Genomic DNA, 15,254 nt, shown 5'->3' with positions numbered 1-15,254 from the left:
AAAAAAAGATATGATGACAATGGGACAAGATTATCATAAGGACACCTATTCAGCACCTATTCATGTTCATACCTTACTTTTTTCCCCTCATGGTTATGTGGTTATGTATTGTACTGTTTTTTAAAGGGATTTTGTATTGACGCTCAATAAGGGATCAAACACTTTGTATTCATACATTCTTTTTACCCTTTAATATGACATGACACTATTTTTTTCAGTGAGGGTATAATCTATCATTTCATGTACCCGAAAAATGTAGAAGACAATGATAATTCTTTAAAACTCTCTTTGATTCCTAGCTTTAAATTTTTTGTGAACAAGACGAGGGATAATCAAAATAGACATTAAGTTTAAATACTACTATAGAGGTCTCATTTAGACTGTTCTTTTTATATTACAATAATTGAGGTCTCATTTTGATTTTCTCTTTTAGATTACGGTAAAAATTATGGAAGAAAGTTTCATGTCCAGGAGCATGCCTACACCCTAGTGTATGTCTGTCTCCTCTTCTCTTAAAATGACCTCCCAACTCTCCATATTTGAACCAAAAGGTGAGGGGGTGACTGGGTCTCACATAGGTGTAGAAGCCACACTTGTGGACAGAGAACACTACCCCCTATTTTGAGGAAGTGCGTGTTGTGAGGGAGTGTGGCCCCTACGCAAACATATGGACCAATGGGAACATACAAGAAAACACCGACTAATGCATTATTTTTCATTTCATGGGAGGAGGGCTGATCATTTCCCCTCTCCCCCTTGTCCCATTCCATATGTACACAATTGTTAGATTTACCACATCACCCTTGTAAGTGGCACAATTAGGTGTGAATCAATTGCATAACCGTTTACCAAAAAGAAAAAAAATAAAGTGCTTAATCCAAAGAACTATTTAATAAATCGTTTGTATCATTGTGTATCTACTGATGATTTCGCATGCTATCGAAACTGATATTACTCGACCAAAATTAATCTCACCTCACTCGATGCCATTCCAAAGAGACCAATTACCAATAAACTAGAGAGAGAGAGAGAGAGAGAGAGAGAGAGAGAGAGAGAGAGAGAGAGAGAGAGAGAGAGAGCGAGCGAGCCCAGTTCTTAAAGGGACCACGCCCACGTCCGAAGCCCATAAATCGGAAAGGAAAGATTCCTTTTGATGGGAGTGAGGTGTTAACCCACTTAAGAATTTCGAAAAGTAGTTTGGGGCATTTATCTCCACAAGGAGGAGAAGCCACTGTCTTCAACGGATAACAGAGGCTACTCAATTATCAGAGGTAGTTTGGAACTTTTAGGGGCCAAAAAAGATCTGGATTATCGAAACTTCTTCCTTGGATTTCCTCTCTTTAGATTAACTATTTATTCAAAGCGATAAGTTTGACTGGATTTCTCAAGTTTGCGGTTCGAAAAACTCTTCCCCTCACCTTGCACTCTACTCTCTCTCTCTCTCTCTCTCTCTCTCTCTATTACAAATGCAACTTCTTCAGGCCCTATGTTCTACCAATCTCTATTTTCCAACCTTAGACTCAGTACTAAATAGAGGTAATGGATTCCCCTTGTTGCCACTCTTATAATTTCTGACTTTGTTGTTTCCCTTACCCATTTTGCCAATCATCTCCTGTAGGATATACATCACCAAAGAAATCTGTTCATCCTTCCCAAGTTAATTTTTGCGTTGCATTTCAAAGACATGAGGGAGTTGCATGGCCATCGCAAAACCGGTCGAACTCGAATTCGAGCCCAGTAGCCACTAGAGCTGCTCCTGTGGAAGGTCTGTGACTCCTTTATACTTTATAACTGAACCCAGTTTGGGATTTTGCAGAATTCAGTTAAATGTCTTTACTTAAATTTACTGGTTTTATTGATTCTTAGTCCATTTTTATAAAAGGGAACTACTTTATCACATCATGAGAGAAAATATTTGGGTTTATCTTCTGGTTACTTGTTAATTGAGTGCCACTCTGTTTCTGAGAGTTTGATTGTTATAATCTTTCTTCATAATTAATGAGACAGTATGGGGTGATTAAATTTGAACAGGATTTTTTTTTTGGGGGGGGGGGTGGGGTGTTTATCTTGATTGCTGCATCATTTTTTATGTGAAGAACTCAATTTCTTTTTTCCTGTCAGAAAGAATGCTAGTCCTCCTGGAAGGAAAAAGGAATGCAAGGGTTCTCCATGTGTGATTTCTAGTGAGGCTTGTTGGTGAGTGCGTAATCCTATATTGATTAACATACCTTTCCAAGACATGCACAAAACACCATGCTGCTGTTGGATTAGCATTCCACCCTTAAGAAAATGCATCATGTAAAGATGATTTAAAAACTAAGATGTTGCGTAGGTTGCTCCAAAGTTAACTTTAGTGAAGAAAACGTTTAAGAATATTCAACAATCTGTGACAATAAAGTCACAACAAACCCTTTCTTGATTTTGAAGAACGAAAACAGAAAATCTAGGGTAATACCGAGATGATGGAGGGATAAATTTTTAATCCTTGATTGAATGATTTTTGAGCTGGAACAGTTTCTGAACATAACTAATTGATCCATATAACTCCAAAAGGATCGAGTATTATTTGTTAGGGATCTAGCAAATTCTGCTTTCTGCATTATGTTCTCTGACCTCTGCATCACTGTTGCACTGAAAATAATGTTTTCATCATGATGACTAAAAAAAAAAAAAGAGAGCAAGCCAGTGCACAAGGCTCCTGTCACTGCAGGGTCTGGGAGGGGCAAGTGCACACAGCCTTACCCCCTGCTTCGCAGGAGAGACAGTTTCCAAGTTTTGAACCTGTAACCAACATGTTGCAATAGCGCAACTCAACCAGTGCACAAGGCTGTTTTCATCATGATGATAGCCCTTTGTAAATTTGCTTTGTGATTAGATAGGTTCCCCAGATCCTTCAAAAGTGTGAGCTGTTGTATACTTCCATTTCCTCCCGGCAGAGGTTCTAAGTTCTTCAGCCTAGCCCAAGAGTTGAGTCATCTTATGGCATTGCTGCAATTTCCTAGAAAACGTTTCTATTCTGCCAGCCAATTATTCTGTTTTCTAGTTATTCTGTGTGACATTCTTTTGTTTCTTTGTCCTGGATCATTCTACATCTCGATTGAATGATGTTTTTTTTTCCTTGTAGCTGGCAGCTCCACCATATCAACAAGCGCTTCTGAGAAAGATGTGTTGAAAGCCTTGTCTCAGATCATTGATCCGGACTTTGGGACTGACATTGTCTCATGTGGGTTTGTGAAAGATTTACTTGTTGATGAAGACTTGGGAGAGGTAATTAAAACATTTACATGTTGATCTTCTTCCATTTTGCAAGCATAAGAGGCTACCCTTGCTAAAAGATTCTAAGTTGCATCTTTCAGGTTTCATTTCGGTTGGAGCTCACTACGCCAGCATGTCCGGTCAAGGACATGGTAAATGAAATACAACCACCATTTTTTGTTCTAATCAAGATCTGCTGTATGTTTCAAATGGTAGAATTTTTTTCTTTTACTAAAGGTTCACTCATCATCCAAAGATGTAGAAGACTAAGTACTTGAGTCTTTTTTCTTTTTTTCTCCTAATAATTTGTTTGAGTGAAAATTTACTCTTTGACTAGATATATTGTTCACACCAAAGAATTTTAGTAGAATCTCCAAACATCTTGATTACATGGATCAATTCATCGATGATTTGTCTGTGAAGCCATTTGAAAAATTGCTAACAATCTTTAATGTATTTGTAGTTTGAGCAGAAGGCAAATGAGGTGGTTGCGATGCTTCCTTGGGTTACAAAAGTTAATGTGACAATGTCAGCGCAGCCTGCTAGACCTGTTTTTGGGAGTCAACTTCCAATGGGTCTACAGACTATTTCAAATATTGTGGCAGTCTCAAGTTGCAAGGTAGAGTTTTCCTGTTGGCTAGCATATGTCTGATATGGGGCCTTTAGATATATTCAGTTCAAAACCAGTTCCAGTCAATAATATGTTAACCAAAATCCGGGTGTAGATAATGATCTTTAAACCTGGGTCAACTTTGGGTTTGGAAATTCAGACAATTTGACTTGGTAAGATTGATAGAGACTAGGTTTGACATGGACAAGTGAAAGACATTGCAAATTGTATGGCCTGGACCCAGGTTTCTCCTAATTTTTTACAGCTTAAGCAGGAAACGATCCCAAAGATCCAAACATGCAGCAAGACTGTCATGAAAACACTTGCTGGGTTTCTGAGAATTGGTCTGCCTGATAGATTACATTCCTGTCTCAATGGTTTGCACAAGTCTCTAGTTATGTCTGACATCTTCCAATCAGATCTTCAATATAGTCCTTTCTACATTCCTGGTTAAAATCAACTATAGCCATAATGTTGTAGCGTCTCTTATTTCAAGATGTGCAGGGAGGTGTGGGAAAATCAACTGTAGCCATAAATCTTGCTTATACTTTGGCTGGTATGGGTGCTCGAGTAGGCATCTTTGATGCTGATGTTTATGGGCCAAGTCTACCAACAATGGTATCCCCTGAAAATCGGTTGCTGCTGGTGGTAAGATTCTATGCACTATTTTAATGGAAAAAAATAAAAATTCAGTGTATTGATGTACTAGTGACCCTGAACACACTGCCTTTAGAACCCAGAGAAGAATACTATAATTCCAACCGAATACTTGGGTGTCAAGTTGGTATCTTTTGGATTTGCTGGACAAGGTCGTGCAATAATGCGAGGCCCAATGGTTTCAGGCGTCATCAACCAGTTGCTGACTACTACTGAGTGGTACGACAGTCAACTGTAGTTTGGAATTTCTACTGAATTCTCATTCATACTTCTGCTTTGCATGGACTTAGTTCTACATGGACCTAAGAACTTAAATGACACACACACACACACACACACACACACACACACTCACACACACACATATATATATAATACTATTAATAGTCTTTCAGTCCATAGGGTGTTTTTTTATTTCACCTATTGGTTCCTTGTCCTCTTCTTTGAAAACAGAAACGCAAGGAGGAACATAAAAAAATTCAAATTGTGTGCACTGTTGATTGCTTGATTAGTTGCAGAATTGACCTGTAGAAGAGCAAGATGAATAATTTTTTTTTTGAAGTCTTGGAGGTTCTCCTTACCGAAAGAGGATCTGAAAACCAAAGTCTTTTTAAAAAGTTTGATTTTGTATGATGTTCTCACCACCCTAGTTTCAAGAATGACTTGCCTAGACAAACACCTTAATAAACAACAGGTGAGTGTGAGTCATTGAGATGGCCAGGTTCTCTATTAGTGACCCTCCATAACAATTACTGATCTCTGAGCAGCCCAACTAGGGAAGTACCTTCAACAACCTGATCCTGGACAACAAGCTTTCCGGCATCAACAACATCTTTTCTCTTACTCAAGTTTGCTTCATTTTTTTCTGTATTGCTTCGCTGTGTGTCATTGCAGACTACTGAATATTTTCTCTATCGTATTGGACCTTTGTGAGTGTACATGTTGCCCATTTCATTTCAAATATTCTTGCCACCTTCTGTTCAACCCAAACTTGAAGGATCTGATAGAGGGATTACATTTACTCTTTAGCTATGGAAAAAACTTGCGCCTGGTCACGGCCTTTTAGCCACTTCTCATAGAATAAAGCCAGAATTAAGTTATAATAAAAGAAGTTCCTTTTCCATCCGTATGAAGTTATGGAACATTCATCTCTGATGGACGATGTGTTATGGTTTCATATCTGTTTAATGTGTTACGTGCAAGGTTCAAGAATTCGTTTCGTTTCTATGTTTCGGTGGTTTCAAATACCAAAAATTTTGGAGAAACCAAAATTTCATCAAAACGGTATACGTTGTTTCCATGTGTTTCGCTTGGATATTTTGGGGGGGCTAATGGCTGAAGTGGCCAAAATTAGCAAAACAAAATGACCGAGATGGCTGGAATTTCAACACATTTTTTACCAAAATGAGCAACATTTCAAAAAGAAATGACTAAAATGACCAAAAAATGACTGAGATGACCGAAATTATGTACTTCTATGTTTCGTATGTCATTTCGTTTCAGTAAAAAAAAAAAATACCGAAATATCTGAGATTTCGGCGAGATATCGCCGAGTTTTCGAACCTTGGTTAGGTTCCCTCGCACTATTTCCTTTTATACATTCCTATTATATATATATACACTTATTTTCATATAGGTGCGTCAAGTTGGCAGCCGGCATTTTATTATAATCAGCCAATCACCTATTGCACAGACCTCATATTTTTTTATTACCTTTCCTTTCCTTTGTTCTATGTCTTATCGTCATGTTGCTTGGACATCCCCCGTAAGAAATGCGCTGCGCCAAAAAATGTTACATCATGTGCATGTGCGAGTTAAGAATATTGCCCATGGTCGTAAGAGTAGATTTGCTTCCTAGATCATTAGATCACTAACGGGTAAGAGTTTGGAGCTGATAGATGTTATAAGGAGAAGAAGGATTAATATTGCATGCAATCAAGAGACTAGAAGGAAGGGTAAACAAGCTAAGATGCTGCATGACTTCAAACTCTGGTATTTGGGAGACTAAAGTAGTAGAGGTGGAGCAGGCATGGTTGTGGACAAAGATCTAAAGAAAGATATGGTGGATGCCAAAAGAATTGGAGATAGGATTTTATCCATCAAGGTTGCGTTAGAGAAAGAGGTTGTCAACATTATTAGTGCGTATGCTCCCCAAATAGGATTGGATGAAAGTAGTAAGTTACAATTCTGGGAACACATGGATGGTTTAATGCAAGATTTTGGTTCGGGTGAAAATATTATAGGAGGTGACCTAAATTGACATGTTGGAAGAGATAAGAGAGGCTATGAAGAGGTTCATAGAGGACATAGAGTGGGGGAGAGGAATGAGGAGGGGACCTCAATTTTAGACTTTGTGATAGCTTATTATCTATCCATTGCGAACATTCTCTTTGAAGAGGGAGAAGAGAATTTAGTGACCTACAAAAGTGGGCAACAAGCCAAATAGACTTCTTCCTTACTAGAAGGTCCGATAGATTGTTGTGCAAGTGTTGTAAGGTTATAACTGGGGAGAGTTGAACCTCTCAACATAGATTGTTGTTCTTGATATGTTCCTCAGTATGCCAAAACATAAGTTAGGGAAACTTGTTGCTCAAAGGTAAGGTGGTGGAGATTAAAAGGAGATTACTTGGGGTCATTTACCGATAACATGCACGCAAGGAAGGTTGGATTTTGAGGGAGACCAACATGATGTGGATTGAGATAACAGATTGTATTAAAAACCTACTAAATATGTTATAGGAATGACAACAGGTATTCGTTTGGCCTGTAGAGAGACTTGATGGTGGGATGAGGAGGTTCAGGAAACCATTAAATTTAAGAAAGATAATTTTAAAACTAGGCAAAGGACTAAGGGGGTAGAAGATAAAAAGTGGTATAAGGGTGTCAGAAACGAAGCAAGGAAGTTTGTGGGGAAAGCAAGGGCGAAGAATAGAAGGGGAAAAAGTTTTTTTTAAGATATCTAAAATACGAGAAAGGAAGAGTAGAGATTCGATCATGTTTGATGTATTAAAAGCGATAATGGTAGATTGTTAGTAAAAGATGAAGATATTACGAAGAGATGAGTATTTTGTGACTTACTAAATGGTGATAGATTGAGTAGGCTTGGAAGATTGCACTACCAAGACATCACGCAACATAGTATGTACATAAGATTGGAGTGACCGAGGTTAAAGAAGCCCTAAAAAAGATGAAAGTGGGTGAGACACAGGCCCAAATGAGTTCCCAATTGAAGTGTAGAAGAGCTTGAACCAAGCTGCTTGAAAAGATTATGAGCACAAGAAAAATGCCAGATGAATGGAAGAGAAGTATTGAAGTCTCAATCTATAAGAATACAGGTGATATCTAGAGTTGCAACAACTATAGAGGCATAAAAATTATGAATCATGCTATAAATTATGGGAGAAGGTTATCGAAGCCCACCTATGAAGAGAAACTAGTATCTCGAGGAACCAATTCGGTTTTATGCCTGGTAGATCCACGACTAAAGCTATTTGCCTACTATGGTGGCTCATGGAAAGATCTAGAGCCCACAAGAAGGGTCTCCATATGGTCTTCATCAACCTAGAGAAAGCCCATGATAGAGTCCCCAGAAAGTTAATCTGGTATGTATTGGAGAAGAGAAGAGAAGAGAAGAGAAGAGTGTCGAGTAAATATGCGGATATAATTAAAGACATGTATAAGGGTGTGGTGACTAGTGTGAGAACTGTGGGAGGTCAAGGTAGTGAGTTCCCAATTACAATTGGGTTACATCAAGGATTAGATTTACGCTTATCATAGATGATTTAACCAAGAACATTCAAGGTGATATTCCATTTTGTATGATTTTTGTCGATGATATTGTCCTGATGGATGAGACAGTAGCTGGGATAAACAATAAGTTAGAGTTATGGAGATCTACCTTGTAGTCAAGAGTTCTTAAAATTAATAGAACGAATACGAAGTATATGGTGTGTAACTTTAGTTGCACAAGGACGGATAACAAAGGGGTGAAAATCGAGGAGAGAGATATTGCAAAGCAACTACTTTAAATTTCTGGGGCCAACCATAAACAAGGAAGGTGATATAGAATATGATGTTTCTCATAGAATTAAAAGTAGGATGGATGAATTGGAGAAGTGCATTTGGAGTTTTCTGTGACTGACGTATCCCTATAAAGCTTAAAGGAAAATTCTATAGGATTGTCGTAAGACCGGTTTTGATGTATAGGGCAGAATGTTAGCCAGTTAAGAAGAGTAACATAGATAAGATAAGTGTAGTAAACTAGGAGAGATATAGTATGAAATGATTGGGTTAGAGCTGATTTGGAAGCTACCCCCGATTCAGGACAAGCTTCAAGAATGTTGTTTACGGTGGTATGACCATGTTCAACGGAGGCCTTAGAATGCCTGAGCAAGGAAGAGTGATTAGATTCAGATGGAAGGAGCTAAAAGAGCTAGGGTCAGGTCTAAAATGACCATAGAGGATGTTGTAAGGAAAGACATGCCTGAGGTAGGCCTTGACTCTAGTATGACCTCTAATAGAGATGTTTGGAGGGAAAAGATCCATGTAGCCGACTACTTTTATGTGGGATGTTCTTGTGGTGTTGCTTTGCTTTTTGTTTTTCCTTTTTCTCTCTTTTTTTTATTTTACCATCTTGCGGATCCATGTAGCCAATCCCATTCAGTTGGGAAAAAAGGCTGATTTGTTGTTGTTGTGGTAATTATTTCAAAAAATTTCTTGACGGACTAGATGGAATGCAATTTATGCAACATGTTGGTTCGTTGGCACCTGGTGTATAATGCCGTAGATTTTGTTGGCTGGGGTCAGTACAAAGATACATTCTTGAGATTTCCCTTGTCAACAAATATCAACAACTCAGCCTTGAGATTTCCCTTGTAATTATAGTATTTAGGGGAAAAGAAGAAACTTGTTGTTGAGAGAACCAAAATTTGTTTGCTTTCTGATCTACTCATATTTAAAGACTATTATATTCAATGCCAGTGGTCAACGTAAAGTCACTGATTCTATTAATCCCCTGCTGATTAAAGATTAGTTTCATTTTCTGGATGTTGACACATTAATACTCAGTTTTTGTGATTCTAGTTCTTTTAATCATACAGGGGAGAGCTAGACTATCTTGTTATTGATATGCCTCCTGGAACTGGTGACATCCAACTTACTTTATGCCAGGTGTTGCTTCTTATCCTCATATTCTTTCAACTTAAGCAATTATTAGACCTATACACCAAAACTAAATGCTCGGAAACTTTTCTTATTGTATTTAGCATATTATTTGATTATTTATTTCTTTGTCTAGTGTTTTTGCACATACTTGCACTTTCAATTATATTTATCCAGTTCATAAGTTTCTTCTTCTTAAAGCTTCCTGCATTTTTACCTGGGTGAATTCAACTTTCAGGTAGTCCCATTAACTGCAGCTGTTATTGTCACTACCCCTCAGAAGCTAGCATTCATAGATGTAGCGAAAGGTGTCCGCATGTTTTCAAAGCTTAAGGTGGGAAACTCATGGATGATGAAGAACCACCTACTTTCCATTCCATTTTACCCATTTTTTTACTCAATATCATGGGGTTTTCCAGGTTCCATGCATTTCTGTAGTTGAAAATATGTGCCACTTCGATGCTGATGGAAAACGCTACTACCCATTTGGTAGAGGTTCGGGTTCTCAGGCACGCAACTGATTTGAAAAATCTAAATTAGGAGCTATTTCCTTTCCACTCTCTGAATGCCTTCTAGATAAATAGACTAAAGTCAATACAACCATATCTTGCTAATGTTTTTATTCATATCTTTGCAGGTCGTCCAACAGTTTGGAATCCCCCATCTGTTTGAGCTTCCCATTAGACCAACTGTATGTGCTAAGTTTTGCTTCCTCTCATTAGAACTCGTACATAATGACAGTTTCTTGATCGGAGATGTGGACAGAGCATGAATGTTGTTAAATCTTTAAGACAGACCAGAAAAATATGATGACAATTAGAAAAGAAGAAACCAAATGAAGCAAACTGTTAATCCATATCTTCTGCTTAATAAAATCACCGATTTTAAGTCACTCTTACTTGCTGCATTATTCAATATATTTTGTTCATAGGAAAGGCTTGCTCTTCCCTTAATTGTATGGGTCAATTTGTTAGTTAAGGAAGACTTAAAATTCCTTCGGAGCATTTATGTCCAGACAGAGAAGTTTCGAGATAAGTTATTATGTACAACCAGTCCATCATCTACTGATCGATGTAGCATAGTTTACCAATCATAGCATTTATGTCCAGACAGAGAAGTTTCGAGATAAGTTATTATGTACAACCAGTCCATCATCTACTGATCGATGTAGCATAGTTTACCAATCATAGCATTTATGTCCAGACAGAGAAGTTTCGAGATAAGTTATTATGTACAACCAGTCCATCATCTACTGATCGATGTAGCATAGTTTACCAATCATAGGTTCATTTCATTCTTTTCAAATTCTGTTATGAGCTTCTCAGAGCCATGTTCTTTATCTTACAGTGGTAGCTGTCAGTTTCTAGTTTCTTTTCTTAATTTTTTCTGGACCGTAGTTGTCAAGGAGTCGCCTAGCTGCCGCTTAGGCCTCCGAGCTTTTTCTTGGGTCCAAGGCGACAACACGCCATGTTGACACTTCAAGAGTTTACATTGATTTATGTTTATTACGTTGTTTTCTTATGAATCTGTTTATATTATATCCTATACTTTGTTTATTATATGTCGGTTTTTTCATATTAGGTCATTACTAGCATAATATATATATTGCATTGATACAACTTCTATGTTGCATATAAATATAATTATGTAAATTATCATTGCTATATTACATATGGTCATATACAGGTGCTTAAGCGACGCCTAGGAAGGCGCCTTGTGGCCTAGGTGCCCCTCCAACACCTTGGATTGTCTAGTCTCCTTGACAACTATGATCTGGTCCAATGCCTTGGATAAGTCTATACAAGTCGATTGTTGCTCTTTGAATTCTTTCATCTCCCTATGTCATTCCTATGAATTGTGTCTCTTAAGTCAAATCTTTTTACAAAACCTTCTATATTCCTCTGTTTAACTTTTCCCCTTCTGTCAGTCTACTTTGATTTTGTTGAGGTTTTTTTCTATCTATTATTGTTAAAATATAAACTGATTCAAAAGTGATCCTCTTTGATGTTTGTAATTAAAACATGTTCAGGAAAAACCACTGATTCTAGTGCTTAAGGATGAATTGAAGAATTGGGTGCCTTAAATTTTCCTAATCCTGAATCACTAAAACACCCTGAGGCCTTACTTCACTCCCGTTCAGACCACTCTCATTTTGTACTTAAATTGTGGTGGAATCGACTCAATCCTGCAAGTGATTCTTGTAGGATTTCTTGGTTCAGAATATTAAATTATGTGTATCCATCTCACTTTTCAGCTGTCTGCTTCTGGAGATAGTGGAATGCCTGAAGTAGTTGCTGATCCTCTAGGGGAAGTTTCCAAGACATTCCAGGACCTTGGTGTTTGTGTTGTCCAACAGTGTGCAAAGATTCGCCAACAAGGTTTTCTAACACCTTCAAATTTGGATGGGGGCTATCTATATTTTTCTTGGGTGTAAAAGAATTTGGACCATCTCTTGCTTCCTAAGTATCTACCAATATTGGTTCATATGATACTTGCATTGCTAGTATGCACATTTGAATTCTTACTTTATTTGATCATAAAGAGCTGGAGTTTTTAGAAGGTAGACCTTGGCGCAACGGTAAGGTTGCTCCATTGCGACCTAGTGGTTGCGGGTTCGAGTCGGGAAACATCCTCTCCGTGAAGCGGAGGTAAGGCTGGGTACATTATGACCCCTCAGTAGCAGGGGCATCGCACTGGGTACACCCTAAAGAGCTGGAGCATTTATGGACGATGAATTATTCATATTAGCTTCATTTTACTGATAGATTGTTTTGTCTTTTCAGTGTCAACGGCTGTAAGATATGACAAATCTATTAAAGCAATCAAGGTTAAGGTACCAAATTCAAATGAAGAGTTCCTTCTGCATCCTGCAACTGTTAGACGGAATGACCGCTCTGCCCAAAGTGTCGTACGTGGATCTCACCTTCAACTATGAATTTATATTATCTTAGTAAATTTACGTTGAAATATCCTCCCATGATTAAGAATGAAAATATTCTTGTAGGAAGATTTATCACACCCCAAAAGATAACATTGTAATGCATTGGCACCACTGTGTGGTGCAATGTGGAACTCTGTTGTCGAGTGTAAATATAAAAAAAATAAAAAAATATTGATGCTAAAACCTTGAAGCAAATATGATTTGTCCATACACATAAGGAGATATTTCCCGGTTAGGTATTCTTCTTGAAACTGCACAGATTGTATCCTAATCCATGTTCGTTATTCATTACTACAAGGTTTCTAGTGTATAAAAGATGGTCAACACTTGATTATTCCATATTTTGATATCTTAGTTTCAAGTATCTTACAATTTGAAGCTGAGCAGTTAGACCTAGTGGAATGTTTTCCACTAAACACAGTACCTAGAGGTTGAAGTCAACTGTGTGAATTGGAGGGGTTACCTCAGTAAAGACTAGCTAGCCTAAATCGCATAAAAGGTCACTCTATTATACAGTAAATCTTGTATCATGATGACTTCAAGAAAACAGAAGAAGAGTTGGTTTTCACTTTTAACCATTGTTTGTATATTCTCTTAAAGCATTCTACCCGTTCTGTTTCCCAACTTATTCCTTCAATGGTTACTTTGGCTCTTTTGTTGAAACAGGATGAGTGGACCGGGGAGCAGAAATTGCAATATGCAGATGTCCCTGAAGACATAGAACCCGAAGATATTCGGCCTATGGGAAACTATGCTGTTTCAATTACATGGCCAGATGGATTTAGTCAGGTGAATTAGTACATCATGACTGTTATTTACTTATTTTTCTTGTATGAAGGTTTTGAGGACATTTGATGCAGATTATATCAAATTGTACAGTTAGCAGACATCCATCTGTTCAGCTTCCCATTCGTTAGGCCTTGTCTTTGTTTTGATATTTCTTCCTGACAATATGCATCATAGATGCCAACCTAGTATGGCCCACATGAAAAACATTTCTCATGCAGTTCTACATTACCTCTGCAGTCTACCACTCAACAACTATTTATCAACTGCACCATAAACATATAACTCCTTGCTGCAGCTGTCATTGGTCCAATGGTCTTTGTTGTACATTTCCAAACCATCTAGTTATGGATGTTGAAAATGGAGTTGGAAGATTCTTGTTGGTTACTGACCCGTGTTTTTTTCATCGTGCAGATTGCCCCCTACGATCAATTGCAAACTATAGAGCGATTAGTTGATGTTCCAGAACCAACTCCTGTGCAGGTGAAGCTTCTACTATTGATGCTATTGTTGGTGTGGACCCCCCCCCACCCTAATGTTAGTCTCTCATAGCCTGTTTTTTGACTTGCTATGTCCCAGGCATGATATGTGCAGATGGAAATTGGAAGAGATATCGATTAGTGAAACAAAAAGCTAAACCTGGATGCCGAATGGAGTTTGTTAAGTGTGATCTTTTTTCTTCTTGATTTCTTTGGAGGATACAAATATCTATGTACATTCTAGATAGTTTGATATAACCATTGAAATATTAATTCTACACCAAAATACCACATACTGAAGAAGAGATTTCAGTATTACTCAGCCTACGTTGTTCAACCTTGACTTCAACTCCACTTACTTTACTCGACTCCTCCAACTAAGAGCACCCATCACTACATCACAATTCCTAGACAGAGCGAACAGTGTGCCCATTACTATCCTAGCAAGAGTACAGCTCCTACATGAGTACTATCTTGAAGGGTGTTCCGTTCCTGTCGACCTTCAACCTATCCCTCCCTACCTGAAACGCAATTCAATCCCTTCAACCCAATCGGCTACATCAACTGAAATGACACAAATGGTGGAACCACTTTACCCCTTGCCCCTTGAGTCTGCAATGTTAAACAAGTGCTAATTCATATTTTTCAACTTGAACCAGACAATCAGGGGGTTAAACCATTTGAACTGGGAGGCAACCATCAAAACAGGTTAGTCTCCGGTCCGGCCCAATGGCTCAACCTGAAATTATCAAAAAATTGAACGAAAGAAGATTTTCAAAATAAAAATAGAAAAACAATACTGCAATCTTAACTATCTTCAAGCCTTAAGAGACCTGAGATTGCTGATGGGGTGGGGATCCTTTATATGACAATCAAGGATAAGAGTTTCAATCTCGAGGCAGGCTTGAAACCTGCAAAACCTATTAAATGATGTACTTTTAGGGCAAAATTCGACTTGCCATGAACTGATCAAAACTACTGAAATTGGTTGAAAGTAGTTTGGGTTGGTCAAAAGATTCAAAATTTGTCAAAATTGATAAAAACTATCAAAATGTGTGAAATATCGTCGAAACTAGTAACATTTTCAATTCGCTCCACCCCACGGTTTCTTTTCAACCTTGCTCAAAACTGAGAAATTTCGTTTCGATCGTGATTTAAAACTATTATGTTAATTCAGATTTAGATTATACTATATATTGATCCAACGGTTAAATTATCAAATCAACTCTCCGAATAGCAAAACTAGCTAACTGTTAAGGAATACCTTTCACCATCGGTGGAGAAAGCTTCTCTCTGAAAACCTTATCAGTATCGGCTTGGATCTTAGACAACTATTACCTCGGGTGGTTGTCATGTCCAGGTCATC

The 15,254-nt window shown here is 37.9% G+C and overlaps 1 protein-coding gene across 1 annotated transcript; it reads left to right on the top strand.

Moving 5' to 3' along the window:
• Window positions 1-1,164: 1,164 nt before the first annotated feature.
• Window positions 1,165-14,210, top strand: LOC122057195 (fe-S cluster assembly factor HCF101, chloroplastic). Its single transcript, XM_042619219.1, has 16 exons — window positions 1,165-1,536; window positions 1,619-1,765; window positions 3,125-3,267; window positions 3,357-3,407; window positions 3,719-3,874; window positions 4,370-4,513; window positions 4,599-4,741; window positions 9,622-9,691; window positions 9,921-10,016; window positions 10,102-10,191; window positions 10,320-10,373; window positions 11,937-12,060; window positions 12,466-12,590; window positions 13,290-13,412; window positions 13,824-13,892; window positions 13,989-14,210. The coding sequence occupies exons 1-16, from the start codon at window positions 1,467-1,469 to the stop codon at window positions 13,992-13,994; spliced, it is 1,611 nt and encodes a 536-aa protein (XP_042475153.1). The 5' UTR covers window positions 1,165-1,466; the 3' UTR covers window positions 13,995-14,210.
• The last annotated feature ends 1,044 nt before the right edge of the window (window positions 14,211-15,254 follow it).

Source organism: Macadamia integrifolia, chromosome 12 (assembly GCF_013358625.1).
Source record: "Macadamia integrifolia cultivar HAES 741 chromosome 12, SCU_Mint_v3, whole genome shotgun sequence".
NCBI classification, from domain to species: domain Eukaryota; kingdom Viridiplantae; phylum Streptophyta; class Magnoliopsida; order Proteales; family Proteaceae; genus Macadamia; species Macadamia integrifolia.
The sequence above is the reverse complement of the archived record's forward strand: the minus strand, read 5'-3'. Positions and strand labels throughout refer to the sequence as shown.

Coding starts and splice junctions, on each gene's coding strand:
- LOC122057195 (XM_042619219.1), top strand. CDS start 1,467: ATGCAACTTCTTCAGGCCCTATGTTCTACCAATCTCTATTTTCCAACC. Junction 10,017..10,101: donor GCATGTTTTCAAAGCTTAAG/GTGGGAAACTCA, acceptor GGGGTTTTCCAG/GTTCCATGCATTTCTGTAGT. Junction 10,374..11,936: donor AGCTTCCCATTAGACCAACT/GTATGTGCTAAG, acceptor CTCACTTTTCAG/CTGTCTGCTTCTGGAGATAG.